The 22,903-nt window shown below is 45.6% G+C and overlaps 1 protein-coding gene across 13 annotated transcripts in view; it reads left to right on the plus strand.

The window, feature by feature from the left end:
* Positions 1 to 22,903, plus strand: part of NfI (Nuclear factor I) — a 103,357-nt gene that overhangs the window by 14,249 nt on the left and 66,205 nt on the right. For all 13 annotated transcript variants that reach the window (XM_076367201.1, XM_076367199.1, XM_076367188.1 and 10 more), the window contains one exon: positions 798 to 953. In XM_076367201.1, coding sequence (XP_076223316.1) covers positions 912 to 953 — 42 coding nt within the window. In that variant the 5' untranslated portion in view covers positions 798 to 911. The remainder of the gene's footprint in view (positions 1 to 797; positions 954 to 22,903) is intronic.

The raw sequence follows: 22,903 nt of genomic DNA on the forward strand, positions 1-22,903 counted from the left end.
CCCGGCCTCCACCCCCTTTCCCGCCGGTGCTCTTTCTTTCCCGTCTTCCCCATTGATTTTGTCCTCCTTTCCCGCCGCCGCCACCGGAAACGGAGATTCATCGACCTTCCGATCCCGGAAGGGGACGAGGGCCACGATAAGGACGAGCTTCCTTCCGCGACCCTCTTCTTCTTTTCTCCTGGCCGGCGTTCCCGGGAAATCGCCGTCCTTCGGCGGAACGAGATTTCCGACCGTTTGATCCGTCGCGTAGAAAATACCTCCCCCGCTGATTTCGGCGAGCCGGGGTCGGAGCGATGGATGCGGTTATTGGAGCGGCCCTCCGAACGCGGATCGGCGTTTTGTTTTGTAAAGGAGCGATCGGTGATTGGATGTTTCCTTCTTGCGGGAGATCTCGTGTCTCGTGGCAGTCGTCCGGTTAGGCTTGCTTTGGATCGTTTAAGGGATGTATGGGAATCTAGGTCGATTAGGGTTGGTTTTTGCATGGAGCTGTGCATGGTGGTAGATACTTTGATTAACTGGGAAGGTTTATTTGTGCTCATTTATTGATAACTGTTTACTGCATTTTTGGTTCAGTATTTGTTTTTTTTTGTTTATTAGCTAGATAGTAATTTGTTACGATAGCTGTTTTCTGAAGCTGATTGTTAGTGGATAATTTAAGGCTTGAGGTTTTATTTGACAGAAAGGTAAATTTCTTTGAGACTCCTTTTCCTGCGAATGAAGCGATGATTTCCGATAAACTCGTTAATTACTTGTAAACGACAGTGGAATAATCGGTTCGTCGCTGTTTATGATTGCAGGATGAGTTCCATCCATTCATTGAGGCCCTCCTACCATTCGTGAAGTCTTTCTCGTACACGTGGTTCAACCTACAAGCCGCCAAGAGGCGTTACTACAAGAAACACGAGAAGCGGATGAGTCTCGAAGAGGAACGTCAGTGCAAGGAGGAACTCCAGGTGAGTAATGTCACTAATAATATCTTCCCCGAAATTTATTACCTCTGTGCAACTCGACTTCCAAAAATTGCCTCGAAACGAGTCATCGATTCGTAGATTAATCGACGAACGGTTCGAAAGGGATATTTCAATAAGTGGAACAAAGTAATCGTTTTTCAGGGATAAATAGATTTACTAATTTACAGGACGATTGATTGATTTCTAGAATATTTAACAGTTGAATTGTTGGACAGTTTTTCAATGCTATGTAATATCAGTAACACGTAATTCTATGTAATAGATGTCTTATTGATCGATACACGGTAAAAAGAGGCGGTTCGAGTCGCGATAGGCGGTGCTCGATAAAAGTTCCGCGTCGATTCATCAGTGCCGATGGAATAAAATGCCAGAACAGTTGCACGAAGGTCTGGCGTGGGTGTGACCGCTAATTTCATAAGTTCCGAATAAAAATAATGAGGTTTCGGACTATTTCGGGCGCGAAGCGTCCTCGTGACGCGCTATCGCTCAGACCTGAAAGCCCAGTAGTTTCTCGATCGTCCTATAACGACCGGTCCTGTATTAATAGAACAATCCGAGCAACACAGGGGACATTAATGAGGCTCAAGGAAGTTTGAAAAATCGATGGGCAGCCGTTCCGTACTTCGCCTACCAATTTTGGGACCGGGAAACTTGAGATTCTCTTGGGAATTCTTTTATTTCTGAATATTCGATCCGGTTTTGTCTCTTGTAGAAATAATCGTTTAACACTAAAACTACCGAGCAGTTCAATTAACTTTTTGAAACTCTTGTATAGAAGCTTGAAGAGTGCATCTGTCGTGACAACTGATTTATACTTCAGTTTGCGTGTTGCTAACTCGATGTTCTCAATAATTTCCCAGGGAAACGTCTCTTGGCTTTTTAATAATTGCAAAATGAAGCAATCAAGAATAGGTCGGTTCGACTCGGTAGTCTCAGTGTCAGCACGTTGCAAATGACGGCAATGACCTATATTCTTAGTATTATAAATAAAACGCTACAGTACTTTTATTCTGAAAGTATGAAGCCTTGAACTCCCCAAGAATCATCTAATTAAAAACAATTGCTTTTGCTCCATTACTGATTTCAACGTGAACGTGTCAACTATTACAAATCTATAAAAAAACCAAGAATGATTTCCTAGAGAATTCATTGACTATTAGATTGCACATCAATATGCGAACGTAAATGTTTCCGTAGAAGTTTACAAATATTCGAATCGAAGAGAAACTGCCGTTTCCAGATTTTATATTCAATTATTATTAAATATATCCTTCTCTTGAAGTTTCCCGCGCGTTTTCGTTGGATTCATTGTGTTCGGGAAAGTTCCGTCGACTTATTCGTGAACGCGTAATTCGAAAAATCTCCGGTGTAAATCTGTGTGTCTCGGTTCAAGTTGCCGCGAAAGTACGAGGCCAGTTTCAATATTTAAAGCGACGTAACTGCGTCGACAGGACAGAGAGCAAACACTTTATTTAATTAAAGCGTAAATCGAGCGACGTCCGACGGTAAGACCGGAAGCCCGCGCGGCCCACGGCACGCCGCGGAAAGTTTTTCCGGGAGTTTTAATCGCGGGGATAAGTCCGCGTCGGATTTTACGGGGAAGTTACTCGCGGCCGAAGTTTCGATTACACTCGACCGCGACTGTTTTCTTAGTCCCGCGACTTCCGGTGTCCGCGGAGGAACGTTGCTTCCTCCTCTCGACGACGATTTGTATTAACCCTTTGCACTCGAAAGTTTTTCGCTAGAAATATTCGATATTCTCCGTCGAGATACGGACGATGTTCTCTTTAATTAATTAATGAGGAAACATATAAATTAACCCTCTGTAGACTCATGTAACTTTGAAGTTATATATCAGTATATTGGCATCTTGATTTATTTCATTTTGCACTCGAAGTGTTGAATAAAATTAAGTAATCAGTTAACTTAAACTTTTATACGCTCAGGCATGAAAGTTTGTCATTGTAACTTGAAAGTTACAAAATATATTCGTTTGATGAAATTGAAACTATTGAATACATTGTTAATTCGTATTTATATGTGGATATCTATTAATTTTGTACTGCATTGATTTTGTTATAACAATGAACAAAAATTCGGCCCATAAAGGGTTAAGGAGGATAGTTATTTTATTTCAATATTCCACGTATTGATGCATCGTGCAAAGCTTAATATTATACATAAGATTTAATAATTTTGCAAATCAAATTAAGTGGTGACTTGATTTAATTTAACAAGGGTTAACCCTTTGAACTCTGTAGGCTTAATTAATTAATAAAGGAGTAATTATTGCTATGTTATTTGTTTGGAAATTGTTAAGATGAGAAAGAAATTGTTTTGATTTAGAACACATTAGGAAGGTGATTTGAGGATTTGAAAGAAGAGGGTACATTAAACGTGATTGCGTGACAAATGATCATTCGATTGTGTTGCGTAGAGTTAATTTCACGATTAATCATTCTTCGTCGATATCAGTTTTCCACGTGCTAACACTCATCACCCGCTTTCACGCTCGCCCTATTCGCTCTCCTTTGAAACTATTCCATCCCGCCATTTTGTTTGACGAAATTTATAGTTTCCGCGCACTCGGTGTTCATGCCGTGATGAATTTACGACTCTATGGACTCCAGTTTTTCGGGGAAAAATTGAATCTCCCGACGGTGATGGACCTGAATCCCTGATCAAAGGGAATATCGATTTTTCACGTGATGGGATTCCTCGGCAATAGGTTCCTCTCGCGACAGAACGTCCTCGGCGAAGTCAATTCTTACCCAACTGAAATCCAGCCATATTACCATAACCGTACTATATACCTTAAAAATCAAAAACCCCGTTCCCATAAAATAATCACACTAACCCTTAAAAACAACCCAGCCCAAACCCAAGTAAATCACACACAAACCTCAACATACAATCCAAACTACAAAACTCTAACTATAAAAGACCCTTAAAACCTGATATCAAGAAAATCAGTTAAATCAACAAAATCCCTCCGGAGGCCCGAAACCGAACTCACCCCCGCGAGCGGCGACCCTCTCGGGGCGATTGTCCGGTACCGTTTCAACGGGAGCAAAAAATCCGGCAGAGGGAAAAAAGAAAGGAAACGGTGGACAAGGTGAATAAAAGTCGACGAACTTTCGATATCGAACTAAGTTTGGCGCTCGGTTCGACGAGTCATTGACATTCGAATTTTCGGCTGGACCGCAATCTTTTTTTCTTCCCTTTTCCTCTCCCTCTCTCTCTCTCTCTTTTCCTCTCTTCCTTTTTTTTAGCCCCATCGCCGGCACCAGCGGCGCCCCCTCCACCGCGGGGGTTCGTCGGTTCGCCGGAAACATGCAGAAAGGGGGCGACGGCGGCGGAGAAAGGGGGTGAAAGGGGGTCGGGCGGAGTGTTCTCTTCTATCCACCGCAATTCGTATTCTCCCTCGCGACGCTGTTCGATCAATATTTTAATTTCGCGATGCTGCGGTATTTAGCGGACGAAAAGAGAGAACGGTCGGACGGACGGACGGGCGGACGGAGTGGACCCGATGGTAACCGTGAAAGGATTCCTTCCAGGATCGATATATCGCGGTGTTTAGGGAAAATCGTCGACCACCGGATGCTCCTCTTTTTTTTTCTATCCCGCTCTTCACTCGCCGGAGCTCCTCTTTTTTCCGTGCGCTCCCTTTTGCTCGTATCGTACGTGCTTCCCTGACTGACCGAAAGGGTTGCGAGTCGGGAGTTTTCAGTTTTTCGCGGGGATTTTTCTTGATCGTCGGCTCGGTTAGGTCTTGGGAGATGTTGGAGGAGTTGCTCTTTTTTGTGATCGAGGGAGTGTGTTGATGGGGAATTGTTCATTTTTGATAGCTTGCGTTTGAAGCAGATTCTCTTGGTTGGCTTTTAGCTTTCCCTTAGATGATTCTCTTGATAGTCACCTTCGATAGTTTTTCCTCTTTAATTTAATGATTTCGTTCGAAAGTAGCAGCAAACAGTTATTCGATCTTCTAGTTTTGCTCCACTCTTTTCGTACTTTCGTTTTCACACTTTGATCTTGGCGGACGAATGTCATTTCGGCGAGATGAAATTTTCCTATTTGGACGACCAAGAGTTTTCTCTGTTTTCTATTGTTTAAGTGATTGATGTATAATTCAATTTCATCTGGCGAAGGTATTGTATGTTTCTAAGAACCTTCGCAAAGGGTTAAATATTGGATTCTACAATGAACAACTCCGCAATTCGTTGCAGACTTCGCTACACGTAAATTGAACTTTACGAGTTCATCTCGAGCAGAAGCAGCAACTCGCGACGAGTACCTCCACGATTCAAAGGGGAGGAAATAATAGAACTAGTCTAAAAACATTCATTTCCATCAATTCCTTCCAAAGAATCTTCTTGACCCTCTGCTTTTTATCGCACCCTAAACTTCTTTCTTCCAGTGTATTCGCTCTCTTCTCTACTTCGATAAACCGTCGAAGATTTTCGTCTCGATCGAAACCCGCGTTCGATGAGGTACGTCCGCGCACGCGAGATGTATAAAAATTCCGTCCGGCTAATGGAACTTTTTTAAAAACGAAAGTATGCCCGAGGCTGCCACGGGTCGTGTTGAATTTTACATGAAGTGCATTTAATCTGCGTCGCACGAAGCCCTGCAGGGCCGGCCGGAGCCCTCTGCCATCATAGAAACGGGCTTTATGGAATTGCGAGCGGCGAGCAGGAGGGCGAGAGAGATAGAGGAGGAGAGAGTGAGCTGGACAGAGAGAGAGACAGAGAGAAAGAGAGAGAGAGAGAGGAAGAGAGAGAGACTACTGGCCATAATCGACAATTCCATTTGCAAATCTAATCGACGCCGCAATTTCTCTCATTACATTTAGAATTTCGCCAACTTTGATACGGATCTTGATGAACCGTTACCGTTTTCCAAATCGCGATATTTGTCGGGGCCGACCCGTTACATCTCGACAGGAGAGATTTCAATTTCGATCTCGACACTCGTGTAATATTTTCCAGTTCGCTGTTACCTTAACCCTTTGCACTCGAGACGCGACTCCCAGTCGCCGGACGGTTTGATACAGGAAAATTATAAACTTTGGTATTTGCCATTAACCTTTGTATCCTGCACCAATGAAATTAAAATATTTCTAGTGAAAAATCGCCGAGTGCAAAGGGTTAATAACATAAAGCTAAAACTATGGTCAACATATAAAACACGTAAAAAGTACAACGCAGTGCCACGGAGGCCAACACACGACTCTGCTCTCGCAACTCTCTTACAGAGATTCTCTCCCAAAAATCATTCTCTCCCCCACAAGCATTCTTCTCAATCATTACAAACACTCGGATGCACCCCTGGAAAGCTGGACCTGCATTCTTACATTCACTCTTCTTAAAAATACCTTAACCTACGCTGAAAATTCTAGATACTACACTAATTGATCTCTAACCACCGAGATCTCCGACTATCAAACTAATACAGAGTATCTACATTTTCACCGAAACACAGCCAACACACAAGCAAGAAGCACGAATCGCTCAAATAAAAGAAACTTCACTCCGCTACATGTTCGCTCAAGCATCAAACATAAACATCGCCTAAAGAACCAACATCAATCATTCCGAAAACAATCACCAAAAAACCTTCCACTTAACTTGCGCTGGAAAGACGTGTTACGTCGTGATGTTTTCGTAAAATCACCAACGACATATCGTACAGTCGATAGTCATTGTACTACATATTCCATATTGTTCTGAAATCTACCACTTCGCACAAAATAATAAACATTTGCGTATCTGTATACAATACGCATAGACAAAATTCTTCGAGATGAGTTTCTCAATTCGTCGCGAGTGGTTAAATACCCTGAACCCGTATTCGGTCGTCAGCTGTCCACGGGGACACCGAAGACTTCCGGTTCGCGGGCGAGCAACGTGAAATGCGGCAAAAAGGCGCGCGGCCGGAGGGGAGCGGGGATGGAGCAACGAATGTATGTAGGGCTCGAGAAAGTGGCCATTGAAACGATGATCGCGATCTCCGATGCACCGGGGGTCCGCGCTCGAATCGGTCCGCTTTCAGAGATCGCGATCAGGAAGGGAAGAAGGAAAGGCGGAGGAGCAGGGGGAGGAGGAAGAGGAGTAGTAGGAGGCGGTGGCAGGGAACGGCGGGGAGGAGGGCGAGAGCTGTCGGCGACGACCGGCGCTCTCTCGGAACGTCCATTCCAATTTTCCGGGGCGCGCGTCGCATGTCAACGAGCCGGTCTCTCTTTTTCTCCGGTTTTTTCCCTCCTTCTTCCTTCGTCTGCCCCTCCGGTTCCTCCTCCCTCTCGCGCGGCTCTTCCTCTATTTTTTCGCCGTCCAAACACACGGCATAAAAGTGTATCGTCCGGTTTTCCCTCGTTCCCTCATGGTCTCTTTGCCTTCTTTTTTCCCCCTTTCGCTCGTTTTTCTTCTTCTTTCTTCCCGGGCTCTTTCTGGAAAGCATCTGCGTACGTGGCCGGCGTGTCGAACGACGAGAAAGCGGAGGACGCGGGTTACGCTCGACGCCGCGCCGGCGACGTCGGCGATAACGAAGATCGATTCGCTCGTTTGCGTGGAGGAACGACGGCGTTCGATGTGTCGGCTGGCGAATGATTTTTCGAATTCAGATGAGGCTTTTTTTTCTATTCAGGGGGTTTGGGGCGATGGTTTGTTTATGGGAGATTGGGCGTGTAGATGGGTTTGTGGGAGAGTTGGTAGTGTTAGTGCTGTTAAGGGTTTAGGGGACAACATTCGAGATTGTAGAATTCGATGTTCAATGGCAAAGTTGATGCAATGTACTTAATTGACACTTTGCACTCGAGAGGTGACTCACAGTCACCATTTGATTTGACACAGTAAAATTAGAAAATTTAATATTTAATATTGAAGTATGTACAATGCATCGGTACGCGAAATGTTGGAGAAGAAAGCTTTGTTTCTCAATTTAGTTTCTCTTTGAATTTTAAAAAAACCATCGTCTTTGTCTAGTTAGAAAATGTTAAGAATTACTAACGAAATACTTCCGAGTGCAAAGGGTTAAATAGTTCGTTTATAGGAATAGGAAAGTTTAATCACTGTCAGTAGAAAATTATGAATATGCAGCGAAAAGATGGTTGAAATATTTGAAGGTATTAATCTGGAAACGTAATTGAGTTTCCAAACGAAAGTTTGCGAGTGTTCAAAGTTCACCTGCGTAACTTCCTTCGGAAGAATTCTTGTTCTTGCATTTGCACTCTGTTCTACTGCCACTCGGTTACCAGCGGTAACACTGTTCTTCACTGTACGCATCAACTCCGTGAACAGGGTATAAAACGATAACAAAAGGAGCATAAAATTAACGCGAAACGAAAACACGGAACTCCGTGGTGTCCCATCGATTCCAACATGGCGGACCGTTAAACGGACACTTACTTTCGCAAGCTCGTGAATCCCCGCGAGCGGTTCACCGTTTTTATCGTACACTCCGGCGAATACGTAAATAGGAAGAGGAAGTTTCGATGTCCCCGGCCTGTCCCATAACTAAAGAAGACCGCGATTCGTAGTCCGCGGTCACGCCGCCATTATGAGGGGAACGGTAGTTTGTAGTCCGTGGTCCGTCACTGTCGTGGAAAATGTGAATTTGTAGTCCGGCCTCCATCGGGCGCCTAGGAAAACGGTGATTTCTAGTCGAAATGTCCGGCGTATAATTTAGAAAAAAGGCGCTCGCGGTCCGACGTCGCATGATCGGGGAAAGGGGTGATTCGAAGGCAACCCCTTATCGTGGAACACGGTTCAGCGGTTCCTTCTCCTCTTGACACATTGCGTACCGGCTAATTTTCAGAAAACTAAATTGTGATGGCAATTTTCACTGAGGTCAACTCATATCGCTATACATAGAAAAAAGATATATTGTCATGTGATGTATTTTAAATAGATAATCAATTCGAGTGAAATTTTATATTTCTTTCAATGCTGTAATTAGCGAAGTTGCATAGCTAAGTGTCTATAACATCGAGATTCCTCGTTACCACGCAATGTAACACTAAAGCGACCGGATGAGTCGAATCGACTCACCTCAGAATGTTCATTCTGCAAGTATTTCAATTACGAAAGCGTTCTAGCGAGAGATTTTCAATTAAACGTGTATTTGCATGGATACAAGGCTAACAGATCGAATCTCAAGAAACGTGCGATTTTCATGAGAAGCTGGGAATAAGTCAGTCCGATCGCTCGGTGGTTTTAGCGTTGAATATATTTTTATATTAGATTCCGAGCGTTCGGGTGAACTTTGGGTGTTCGATTTGTCTTGCTAGACCCCGAGGGCAAACCTAGACAGTTTCGGGCTTTAGAGGAAAGTTTAGGCGAAAGTTTCGCCGAGGTTAGTGTAATTAAAAGGGCAATTAAGAGGAATTTTTAAGTCGTAGGTCTCCTGGACTCGCGTGGCACGGGACAGTTTCTCATTCGGCCGGAATTAAGTCTTCCGAGGTCTCGGAGCATCGCGATATCTGGAAGTTCGACGCGCTGATTCTAGTTCACGTGTCGCTATCGCACCCTCCCTTCGAACTCCGCGAACATTTTTGCGAACTCGAAATTACCGTTCATCTGTCGCGGTATAATCGTGTGTCTCTCCGAGTGCTCGGCGAATCGTTTCGTAAATAATTTCCCGTCCGGTTCTGCGCGGATTACGTGAACGACATAAAGAGAGGGACCACGAATTATCCCCGGAAGCAGCTCTCGGAAATCCACCCCCGGTGTTTACGTTCGCAAACGGCGTTCGAAACGTCCAATAATCGTTCCCCGGTCGAGAACGCGATTAACCCCTTCCGCGAAGGGTCTCGTCCCGCTGAACGTGTCCTCGAAAAAGTCAGCCTCGCCGAGGGAGAGAGAGAACTTGTCGAGGAAAGAAAGAAAGCGTCGTCCAACCCACGGAGGAACGTTGCCGTCCCAAACGCCGACTTTCTCCTTCTCTTCGCTGCCTTTCGGTCTCTTTTACTCTATATTTATCTGTCTACCAATTTACTACTTTACTAATTTACTGATCGACTAATTTATCAGTCTACTAATTTACCAATATACTGATCTATGAGTCTACTAATTTACCAATCTACTGATCTACTAATCCACTAATTTAGCAATCTACTGATCTACCTGTTTACTGATCTACAAATCTACTGATCTACCAATCTACTAATTTACCAATCTACTGATCTACCAGTCTACTGATCTATCAATTTACTGATCTATCAATCTGCCAATCTACTAATCTATTAATTTAGTAATCTACCAACCCACTAATCTCCCACTCTACCAGTCTATTAATTTAATAATCTACCAATCGACTAATCTCCCACTTTACCAGCCTATTAATTTAGTAATCTACCAACCCACTAATCTCCCACTCTACCAGTCTATTAATTTAGTAATCTACCAATCGACTAATCTCCCACTTTACCAGTCTATTAATTTAGTAATCTACCAACCCACTAATCTACCAATCCACCAATGTACCTATCTACACATCCATCTCCATTTTCTCCCCATCCGCCCATCAGTTTCTCTACCCCACCGCACTAGACCAAAGAGTCCCCGAAAAAAGCGAAAAGAAAATATTATCAACACGGAACAACAGGGACAGAAATTAGCAGAGATAGACACGGGTACGCCGGCAACGGGCACAGACGCAGGCACCGAAAGGGAGCAAGAAAAATTCCTCTCGGGGGTAGCGCGCGGCGCAGACGGGACAAGCCCCCTAGTAGTAGTGAGGTTCCGAGTCCGTCGTTTTCTCTTAATTTCGAGACAGGCCGCAGGACGATATCGACTACTTCAATTCCGTTGCAGCTTCAATCCTCCCTCTCTCTCTCTCTCTCTCCCTCTTCACCCCCGAAGCGCACAAAAGACAGACAACCCGAACGAGCATCTAACCGACGAAAGACAGAGAAAGACAAACACCGAATCCGAAGGTTCCGAACGGTAGACACGCTTCGAATCCAGATGCAGAAAGAGACGGGCGAAGGGCTTCGGGGACAGGAGAGCGGACGAGGAGACAAAACCGCCCGACACAGTCCGGCTCCGAGGAACAGAGTACCGGGTGGCCCGAGCGAGAGACCCGCCGCGGCGCGGCGCGGCGCGGCGTAGCTGGTTTCCGAGCTGGTAAAAGACGGCGCGCGCGGGGGGGCAGGCGTAACATCGGTCGGGCGGACCGAGACAGAGACATTGTAGGACGCGGAGAGGAGCGTGTACGAGCCGCCGCGCGCGCTATCACGCGAGAAGAGGGCGGCGGACGGGGTGGCGAAAGCGCGCGGCAACGGCACGGCGAGGGGGCGGGGGTGGACGGAACGGTTGCACCCACCAACACCCGCGAGAAGTATCCGAGTACACGGGTGCACACGAGCTTTTCGGGCGCGCACACACAGCGGCCGGGCTAGAAGGGTTCGTGGCATGGCCGGTCGGAGGAAGGAAGGAAGATAGAGGACAGGCCCGCCAGACGGAGACAGCCGCCGCGGGCTCGGGGGGCGGGGTGAAAGGGGCAGCCGGCAGAGAGAGCGTAGACATGTAGCGCATACGCCGTCGCGACGGAGGCTGCGGCTACGCGGCGCCTACCAACCACCATCTATAATCTCTATGCGGATATCGATTTTCCACCCTGTATTTCCTAAATTTATGCAAACTAGCGGAGCCCGTCCTCTGCACCTCCGTTCCTGCCTGCCCTCCTCCGTGTCTGCCCTTCGGTCCGACCACCGACCACCCTCTCTCCTCGTGTTCCTACGCCCACGCTCTGGCCAACCTATAAACCCTCACCCTTTGTTCCCGTTGCATCCTTTCGCGCTCTCTGTCTGGCCGGCCCGTCTCTCTCCGTGTTTTACCACCTGTCTTTGTCGCCGCTCGACGCTGGTCCTCTCTGTTTCTCGCGTTTTAGGCACGCTCGTCTTTGTTCCTGTTACAGTGACACGTTTGAACCGGCCCGTCTCTGTTCCTCGCTTCTCCTCGCCCCGCCTCGCCTCGCCTCGGCTAACCCTCTCCTCGGGTGGTTAGCTCGCCGCTGTGTGCGTCGGCCGTACGTGTGCCGGCCCCATTCATCTAACGAGCTCAAGCGGGCTATCGCATCACGATGCACCTCGCACCTCCTCGTCAGCGGGAGGTGTATTCCGGTTTACGCGCGCCGAGGGCGCAAGTGCGGGTGAACCGCCGGTACAACGTTGTTTTCCGCGCGGGGCGGCCGAGCGGGGCCGCTGGACGTTGTTAATGTTGGATTATGTTTCGGCTTTCGGGTTATTAATTATCGACGCGACCGCGCGCCCCTGGATTACCGCGGTTCTTCGGCAGGGTTTTTCGTCTTTTTTCCGGTTTTTGAGCTGCGGCTGGCGTGCCCCGGATTAATGAGCTGATTTATCGGCCCACCGGGGATGAGGCGATATTACCGAGTGATTTAGGGGACGTCCGTTTCGTTTTGACTCGCGGCGAACGAGGGGTGGTTTTTAACCCCTTGCCGCACAATGAAGAGTGCGACTCGCGATGAAGATTTCTAAACTAATTTAACGAGAATCAATGTTATTCATTACCCACGGATCAAAGCGCGTAACTGTTTCGCTGTTATCAATGTATTATCTTCAAATGAAACTTCCGCTTGAAGTAGAATGGAAAATTTTGATACTTCTAAATTAGTAAAATGTTGCACGAGCTTAGTAGCGAAAATAAATACGTCAAGGAGTTAAGGGAGTTTTCGGATGAATCGTTTCGATGCTGAAGGAATTGAGTTCGTTTGAACTCGTTTTGTACTCTTCATGCTGTAGCGTTGTAGGATGATCGATGATGATTTACCGAGTCCTTCGGAGTTCGTTTTTGTGAAGTTAATTAGCCTGATAGGTAAACGAGGATGGATTATATTTTTGTTGAGGTTCGAGTTTGGAAAGTTTGTTCCTTAATTGGAGATGGATGACGATGGAGATGATGAACTTTTGGCATAGTTTCGTCTCGCGAACGTTTGTACAGGAATTTTACGCAGATATTTATCACGAGCGCGAAGGTGGAACGGTCAGTTTAGTACGTTGGTTTTAAGTTTGACACCGTTTCGCAAGGAGAGCGTGATAGTGGCTATTAAATGAACGGAACATAAAGGTTGCTACCTTGACTGCCGAACCAGCATCCATAAAATTCCCGTAAAATCGCGGCAATTTATTTCACCCCGTGCTTCAGAGCATCGCGCGGGGCCCGCGGCCAAGGTTTCAAACTCAATTTAACAAATGCTCCGCGTTGGAAGTAAACGTGGACCCACAGTGAAAGTGAAGGAACAATACCGATAGATTATTAATGCTGAAGCGTGTTCTGTCGAGGAAACAAGGTTCTAATGGCCCGGATTCGTCTTAAATCTCAACAGAATTTGGTTCGCTCGACGCATTACCATATAATCTATTTTTCAAATCTGAACGGGGAAGTGTGTCAACTACATGCGATTCACGATACTACCAAAGAATCTGAAAGTAGTTCACTGTCCTCGGTAAAAGAAGACGCAGTGCTTCCAGAGTTTAAACAAACTTCCCATCATTCTATCAACTTCTCATCTACGATTACTTCGCAACTCCGACAACATCCTTCACTAATAATTGCCAATCAATAAAACTCATCTCTGCAAGAATCCAAAAAAAAATCCTTACCTCACAATAACGTGTCAGACTAGTGGCGAAGATTTCAAACAGAATCGAAGGCGCACGAATGTTACTCGATTCTTCAGAATTAAAATTAAATATTATTCTTTCGTTACCAACTATTATACCCTATAGTAAACATTGATATAGAATACGCTTATCATTTTATTCGTTTTCTTAATAATCATCAATGTCAAGGTAGTATCGATCACAATTGAGAAATAAATCGTAGGGCAAGAGGTTAAGGGTTAATTACCAAGCAAGAAATGGTCCTTGCCAGGATTCAAAAGAAAACGCCGAGCTCGTCGCGGCTGGAGGCGTCACAATGGGTGTAGCAAGCCGTGCAACATTTTACGCTCTGCTACCGCGGAAAGGAGAGCTCGATCGCGCGTGAGACTTTTTACACGGGCCAGCACACCCCCTGTCCGCCCGTCGCGCGGCCGGAAGCGGGGAAACTTCGAAAATAAACGATATCCCCGAAAGACGGATCCTCACCGGAACCGAGTGACGGCGGCCGTATCGTTCAGACGCGAAATAATCTGCTTCCGCGTGCCCCCTCCCCACCTCCTCCGCCGCCTCCGCCTCCTTCTCGCGTTTTATTGCCGGCAGAGGCATATCGCATATGTCTCGACGAGAACCCTTTTGCGCGTTCCGTTCCGTATCGCGCCTGAATATTCGCCTCCCCCGCCTCCGCCGCCGCCGCGAAAGGAGTGGCGCTCCGAGATGCCGGAAACAATGGCAATAAAATTTTCGGAACGGCCTGCTCGCTCCGGGCCATCGCCTATCCTGACCCCCCCCGCCCCCACGCCCCAGTGCCGGCAGTTTTATGGCCGCGAATCTGAGCGCGTATCGCGACTTCCGGTTACCGGGCAGGTCGGCAAATCGGCCCTTCGAGCGGTTGCTCTCCTTTTTTCGAGTTTTCTATTGGTAGCTGCTTTGGTAAATTACGATCGTTGGACGGATCTTTATGGAGATTCGAGTTTTTAACGTGATGTTCTTTGTTTTGGTTTATTCGAGTCGATTAGGTTTTCGTTCTGAGTTTGTTCTTTTGTTTGTTTGACCTTTTTGTAGTGTTACTTTTTATTTTTCCGGCGAGCAGGATTAGAGGAGCGTGAAATTTTTGGTGCAATATCAATTTTTGGTTCGATTTTTGTTCAACATGTTCAATATCAAATGAAAATTGTCGGTGGCATTAGAGTGACCCAAATCAACTTGTTCCTTATGTGCAGTTTAATAATAAATTTAATAATAATTTGCACTCGAAAGATTTTCACTGGAAATATTCAACATTTTCCAACAAGATATAGACGACATTGTTTGAAACTAATTTCACAATAATTCACAGATAAATTAAGCAACAAAGCTATTTTATTTAAATATTTCACACAGCAACACAAAGTTTCATTTAAAACACTAAATATTCAACTTCATAGTTTTGCTGTATCAAATCAAGCGTTGACTGAGAGTCACCTCTCGAGTGCAAAGGGTTAATATTGTACGTAAACGTTGCTGAACGACCCATGGTTTGATGTCAAGAATTTTTAAAATTCCATTCGAGCATGCAGCTCGGTTCTGACATGTTCCTCTCGAAGCAGAAAGAATTCGACGTCGTTTCTGCAGCCAAAATTCCGGGAGTGTGCATGCAGTCGATTCGATTTGGCGGATTGATTGTTAGGTACACGGCCGGATTAAGGACTCGGGGGCGGCAAAGAACTGGGAAATTCATCGCGGCTCGATAAGTCGATTGGATTCGTTAGGCCCCCCACTTTGGCCCAATTCCGGCGGTTTAACTTTTAAACGGGGTTTAATCGATACTTCGGCCCGCGTTGCACCCCTTGGTGCCGCTGTCTTTTCTAATCGACGCTCGATTTTCGAGCATCCGTTCAATCTAAATATTCAAAACCGTTCGGTTCGCACCGAGATTGAATTATTGATTAGCTGCGGAAATTGTGAATGGAGAATTCAATTTTGCCAATATCTGTTTCAACCTGGTCATTACAATTTAATAAATATTTATAGGAATTATTTTTGTAGAGATTTTATCGATAGAAATTACATTGCTCGGAATGTGTGTGATATTTTTCATTTTGACGTTAGGGTTTAATTATAATTTTATCATCTTCTTCTCGATCTTGATTTTTCAATATCTGTTTCAAGCTGGTCATTACGATTTAATAAATATTTATAGGAATTATTTTTGTAGAGATTTCATCGATAGACATTACATTGCTCGGAATGTGTGTGATATTTTTCATTTTAACGTTATGGTTTAATTATAATTTGATATTGAAAGTATGAAGTGAGGTATCTGTACATAGAAATCATCTTCTTTTCGATCTTGATTTTTCTGGGTCAAACACCTTGTACTTCCAGCCATAAATACGCGATTACATGCATCGTATTAAATCACAAAGAAAAGCGAGCGCGGCTGTAAATCCTCTCCGTTTCATGCTTCGTTTAATTCGTCGATGCACTCGATATTTAACGATTGACGGGAATTAAAAAGTACAGCACGGAAGAGAATCGAATTAAAATTCAATCAGAAAAATATCGCCTCCCGTTACATCGAATACCGTTCGCCCATTAACTCGGAAAACATTTCGCGTTGGCCGTTAAATTGACATATATTGGCCTGTATATATATATACGCGCCTATATACGCATACAAGGTGGGGCGTAATTCGGGCTAAAATTGAAAATTGGGCGATCCTTCATGCCTGAAATAAATGAAATATGCGCAGCGAAGTTTTCCGTACTAAAGTTGCATTTTCCATTTAATCATCTTGCATTTTCAATAGAACTTCAATGCGAACAATTTCCAACGATCTCTTTAACCTATCAAAACCATATCACTGAAATCACTCATCAACGATTCAAAAATTGCATATCTTATAATTTCAACACTCTCTTACGTCACAGTTCCAAAACGAGTCACAAGCGAATTTTCCACAGAATGCTACTCGCCGAACAAAATCCTCCATTGGTACGATAAACCCTCTCAAGCCCCCGATAAAAGCATTCCCCCGTTCTCCGGTATCAATTAATAATCTCCGCTCTCCTCCCGGAATTCCAACGGTAACTCTGCGCGATCGGTGGCCCGCCACCCCGTATACTCGCAGGAAAGGAGGCAGCGGGAGCTCTCTCGCCGGCGGAGAAGGAGGGCTCGCTCTCGGCGCGGCTCGACATTAAATTAAACTGCAATCTGAAATCGTCGTCGCCATTGTCGCGGCGGCGGATCGGGGAAATATCGCGGGCGAAACGAGCGTGCCCGGGCTAAATAAATCTGTCCGGCGGCGGGCAGACTCGGTGGGAGCCCGCGCAAAATAAAGGGGTTCGAACGCGGTGTGTCCCCGTTCCCGCAGAACCGTCGCGACGATGCCACGAACGAGACGAATGAATTATGCCAGACGACGGACTATCATCTCGCAGCACGAGCTCTCACAGATTAGAAAACTCCCCGGTGCCCTGCCTCTTATCCGGCGACGTATCAGATCCTGGAATCGCTCTGACGACGGGGCGAGCCCGCGGTTTCCTCGCCGATCCCGCTCCGTATCGGGCCGAGATATCCCTTTCGTAATTCCGCCCGCCGGAGATTGTTTTATGGCGAGCCCGGAGATGGCTCCTTACAGTTGTACAAGTTAAATTGGGTTGGTGTTCCTTCGGAAATTGTGGACGTGCCCTTAATTCTTGGGGGATGCTCTAACTTCAGGGCTCCTTTCTTTCGAGTGACCATTTTCAGGTGGTCGTCGAGGCGTCGTTATTATTTATCGATGTCCTTGGAATTCGGGATCGATTGAGATACGGAAGTTTAACCCTTTGCGGATGATGAGATGAAATGTTCTGATTTCGAAGACTAAGTCGTGGACAAATGATCTAATTAGTCGAACAGCAAGAGATCAGTTTTCTTTTTTTCTATCAATTGAGCAATTGATATATAATTTAGCTTCGTGTGTTGAAGGTTCTGTGTTTCGAAGAATCTTCGCAAAGGGTTAATATCGCGTCTACCGATAGGTTAATAAATCGAGAAACTAATTAGATTGTAGTTGGGGATAGAGTATCTCTCAACACACAACTGTGAATCAATCGATTACCAAATAATTCTATCAAGACAATTACCATAATCCTCCAAATCAGAGTTATCTGCTAAAAACTACCCTCCGAAACTCCATCAAAAAACCACCCACAGTACTATTCACAAATCCGCGTTAGAAGCTCGTAGCAACGAACCGTATTCGACCCAGGACATCCTAAAAAGAGGACATCCTCATCAATCTCGAATCGCATTCCTTATCATCCGGTTCCCGGGAACGAGCGCCGCGCGATCCTCCGTTGGAACTGGGAAAATCATCGATCCCGTTCCGTCCCGGCGAAAACACCTCGCATATTACTATCCGAACCGCAATATACGAGTCCCGAGATCCTTATCCCGTAGACCACGCGAGAGGAGCCGGTCGGGGGTGGGAATCCCGACGCGGGTTAAGGACCCGGTTGCTCCTCGAGGATCCGTGAAAGGCGGTTCTCGGCGCTCAAAGGGCGCGGAACGAATCGGCCGGAGGGCGAACGGCGTCGGTAATAGACGTGGGATGGGTTAAACGGGGGGTGGCGGCGCACGGGTGATACTCGAGCGGTCGCGGCGCATAGGAGGGGTTGTAATATTTACAACACTCTATGCAGACCCCGGAATTGCCTATAAAGAAATCGCGGAGTCGCTTTGTTCGCGTCATAACGTAGTAACGTAAGGGGCCAGCAGCTATACACTCGGGAACGATGCCAAATTAATAAATATATTCCAGTCTATCCCAAGCCTCACATCCCCCGCTCCTCCCCCTACCCCTCCACCACCTTCACCCCGTGTACCAGCTATCGACGTCCACCGATGCCGGCCCATCCCCCTTGGAACCAGACCTGCTCTCTACCCACCTATGGGCTTCCCATAAATTTTCGATCAACGCACCGCCGATCCACCCCCTCGCCTCGGCGTTCCCACCGCCCGACACTCGAAGCGGCGATATCCAGCGGTTTTTTCTCTGTCCGCGAGTTACATGCGCGCGGACGGCGAAACGTCGGAAAGAAGGTTCTTCCCGTCGCGCGGCGCTCGAGGAGGATGCGCCGGATTTATGCCGGTCGCTTCCGAAGCTTCTTCGGTGGATGCTAATTTATGGAGGGCCCTCGTGGGGTCGCCGCGGCACCCGGTTTTTCGCGGGGCTTTTTGCCGGCGCGCCTTCGCGGAAGCGATGTTGGCAGATTGTTCGGTTGTTGCGCGAGCTTCGGTCTCAGGGATTTATCGGGGAGATTTTCCGTTGATTTCGGGACCGAGCGTGGCTCGCTTTAGCGAGTTTGCAGCGGGACGCTGAAGGTGGTTCGTGAATTCTTTGGTTCTCGAGTGATAAATGATAGAAGTGTAAGAGCGAATTAATGGCGCTTGGTGTTTAGCGTCCAACGAGCGCAGTAAGCTTACCGAGCGGAACATCTTTTCTACGTTCGAAATGAAACTTGTAATAATCGCAGTGGCGAGTTCTAATTCGCGTTAGATTTCAGTTTGCTAACGTGGTAACCACTGGAATCTAAATTACAAGGGTAGTACTACCTTCACGCTGAAACTACCAGTGACCTGATTTCTTCTTTCTGCGATTATGAGAAATAGACGTTCCTCTGAGAAATTACTACAGACATTGATTCAGCAATACGGAAGCTAAATTGTAAATCAAATAAAGGTTCAATAGATGCACTAATGGAGTTTACAGAGGAATTCCGAAAAGTCAACTGCTCGGTAGTTTCAGTAAGTACCATTGCCACTAAAACTGAGGCAAAAAGAATTTTCCCGCGATATCCCATTAGAAATTACCTGAGACCTCTTTTCCAAATTCAATGATTACTTCCACCAGAAAAACCATCCCTTGCAGCTGGATCTATCCAATGACGTTCGCCCGAAAATCACTGTACAGCCGGCCGTAAGCTTCATTGCTCGCATTGACGTTCGTTCGACGCGACCACCGCCCCCCGACGATTTTTTCCTGCCCCTCGGGGCAGGAGCCGGGGGATGAAAATTTCCTGCGGCCAGGTGAGCTCATTTCGGCCGGGCTTAATTCCCGTGACACGAGTTACACCGCGTATGCACGATTTTGATAGGATAAGCGGGCGTAAACACGGGCAAACAGAGTCGCGACAGCGTAGCGGCCGCCGAAAACCGGAGGCCCGCACTCGAAAAACCGAATCGATATGCGTCGACCGTGCACACGTGCGCGTGCGAGATCGTGTCCCGCCTACGGGGAATAAAGACCCAAACGAGATTCCGAAACGATGCCCGCCCGATAGATTATTTTCGAATCATCCCCCCATCGTTCCGCGTTTTATCGCGACCAACGCTGGGTCAAGTTGAAATAACCGATAGAAATATCATCGTTCCGCGACCGCCGGAGCGCGGACGATCGAACCGTTCTCGCAAACGTTCCGCGAGTTTCGAGTCGAAAAATGTTAACCCTTTACGGACGAATGTCGACGGATGGGGAGGTGAAACGCTCATTGGACTACGTCGCGAATTGTTTGATTACTGATTGGCATGTGGTTTCTGTTTTTTTTTCTATTGCTTCAGTGATTGTTATATAATTAACGCTAGGTTTACGGGTATTTATTGTACACTTCATTCTATTATTTCTGAAAGAATTGATGCTCGTTTATTTAGATCGTAGAAACTGGAGATTTGATAGTAGGTGGGGTACATGTCAGTGCGATCGCATCAATGAAAATCGGCGTAAACATTTACAAAATAATATTTCTAAAATCCAATATCGCTAAGAATGCTATAGAAATTAGTTGCAGTTGCTGATTACAAAACAACCTGGAGTGCTAAGGGTTAAACTCCTCTAGAGAAACCGATTGAAACATTCCAATCTTAACATACACCCGAAACAAAGTTCAAGAATCATTTATTAACACTAGGTTTCCGGAGTGCGTCAATTTGACGCATACTGAATTTACAAACATTACTTGGCAAACGTTTACGTCGGTTTCGGTTGATGCAGTTACAATACGTATCGTAATAACCTAATTTTAAATCCCTAACTTCCAAGATCTAAATGGTCGAACATCAATTTTTCTAGGAACAATAGAACAAACCGGACAATAAACGTCCGTAAACCTAGTGTTAATATATTAGCGACATTATCACCGATGCAATATCAGTAACAACAGACCAGAGTAAATAAGGAACATATAAATATTCAGTGAATGATGATTCGAATAAAAGTTGATTCTGATAATGCCCGGCCCTGTTATAGATTACAGTCTGTATACACACAGGGTTGGCCTGAATTGAACCCTCCTCTTTGAATGCTAGAAAGTCACAGTGGGCTGGGGGCAGATAGATAGATAGATAAAGAGTGAGAGAGAGAGAGTAGAGAGCAGAGAGCAGAGAGCGACCTATCAAAGACATTTTTCCGAGCGCAATCCGTCTTCGAGGAGGGGAAGAAGCCGGCGCGGAGTCTGGAGCCAATTGTCGATTACGTACCGCGCGGAATTGCGTTCCCCGTTCGCTTTATCGTTCCCGAAACCTTTTCGTTCGTTGTTTTATCGTCCGACGTTAGGACTGGGGCCGGGGCGATATTACGTTGCGTCGGGAAACGCGCGCGATGATGGATCCTCCTCGACGAACAAGGTTATTCTCGTCGAGGAGATGGTTCTCGGCTGACGCTCGCCAGGCACGAAATATTTCAACATTAATTAATCGCGCGAATTATTGCTTTTTATTTGCTCACATTTCTTAGGCTGCGGGAAGTCGATTGTAGGTGAACAATGTAGAATTTCATTTATTGCTTTTGGGATTTTTCGAGAAGCTTTCTAGGAGAGTTCCGATGTTTCTAGTTCTTCATTAGTTCCCTTTGCGGACGAATGTCGACGTTTCGGCGAGATGAAGTTTTCATGTTTTTCAAGATTAAGTCACAAATAATTTAATTGCTCAAACACCAAGAGATTAGTGCATAGTTTCGTATCATTTAAGTAACTGTTATGATTTAGCTTCATTTGCTGAATATTTAATATGGATTTTTAACCCTTTGAACTCTGTAGGCTCCAACATTGCACCAGTTCTAATATTAAATATTTTAATAAATTTTAAGAAAACTAAGATTCTTAGATCTTCCAAATATACGAAGTTTGTACTAAGAAGGGAATCACCTTCCGAGTGCAAATTGTTAATAGTTCAGTCGTGTGAATTGTATCTTTAGCTAGTCTATTCGTCTATTCGCTTCAGAATATTTTCTCTCATTTTCTTATCTATCAGAAACACTATTATTTCTTAATAATGTATCAAACACCGAAAGTCAAGTCGTAACTTTTTCACACGAATCAACGAATTGAATTAGCAGATAAAATCTTGATGTTCCCCAGCTTTCGATATTCACGATAAATTATTGTTTCCGCCGTCGAACGACTCGAGAATAATACGGTCAACGATTCCCAAAATTGGACTGGTCCCGGTCATCGTCTTTTTTGGCGCGAGATTCGGTTTCGCGGGAGACGCCGCTCCGCTCCCGAGACAACGGAACGGCCGAAGCGAAGCGTGAAGGAAATTCTCCGCGAAACAGCACGTGGCACGGGAAGTCGCGTGCACATGGCCGACCCAACCTTGGTTCGCCGGCTGCCAAAGATTCGTAAACCCGTAATTCGGTACGTAGGGGGCTAACCTTGTTGATTTGGCGTACGCCAAGAACCGGCCACGTGCTCTCGCGCGGCCACGTACACACGATTCCTTTCCCGTGGCCAAACATCTCCAGCTCCCGAACGAAATTCACTTCGGATCGTTTCTTTTATTCTCAAATTGTTTCCACCGTTTCCCTTCGCGATCTTGGCTTCGATGTTCCCGTTACTTTCGAGATTCCTACGCCGATATCCGATCGAACGATTCACCGAGTGTGTTCTTCGATCATTTTATAATTCTCCATCGGTATTCTTCATCGGAATTTTCATGAAAAGCCAAAATATAAAATCGTAGGAAAGAAATAGTCGAAAGAGTACTCGATTTCCACTTAGAAAATACTTTAACCCTTTGCACTCCAGAAGTTTTTCACTGGAAATATTCAATATTTCCTAATGAGATACAGATGACATTTTCTCAGATTGAATTAGTCTCACATGCATTGAGGAAAACTATTTTCTTTCGATATTTCGTACATTGATGCGTTATACAAAGTTTAATATTAAAATTTGTAGGAGAAAGAGAATTTTATTAGAAACAGTAAAATTATTTCTTGACAATAAAACACTAACTAATTCAAACAACGCACACACTATTTATATACTCGGATGCTCTTGTCTCACTCAC

Source organism: Nomia melanderi, chromosome 4, assembly GCF_051020985.1.
Source record: "Nomia melanderi isolate GNS246 chromosome 4, iyNomMela1, whole genome shotgun sequence".
Classification (NCBI taxonomy): domain Eukaryota; kingdom Metazoa; phylum Arthropoda; class Insecta; order Hymenoptera; family Halictidae; genus Nomia; species Nomia melanderi.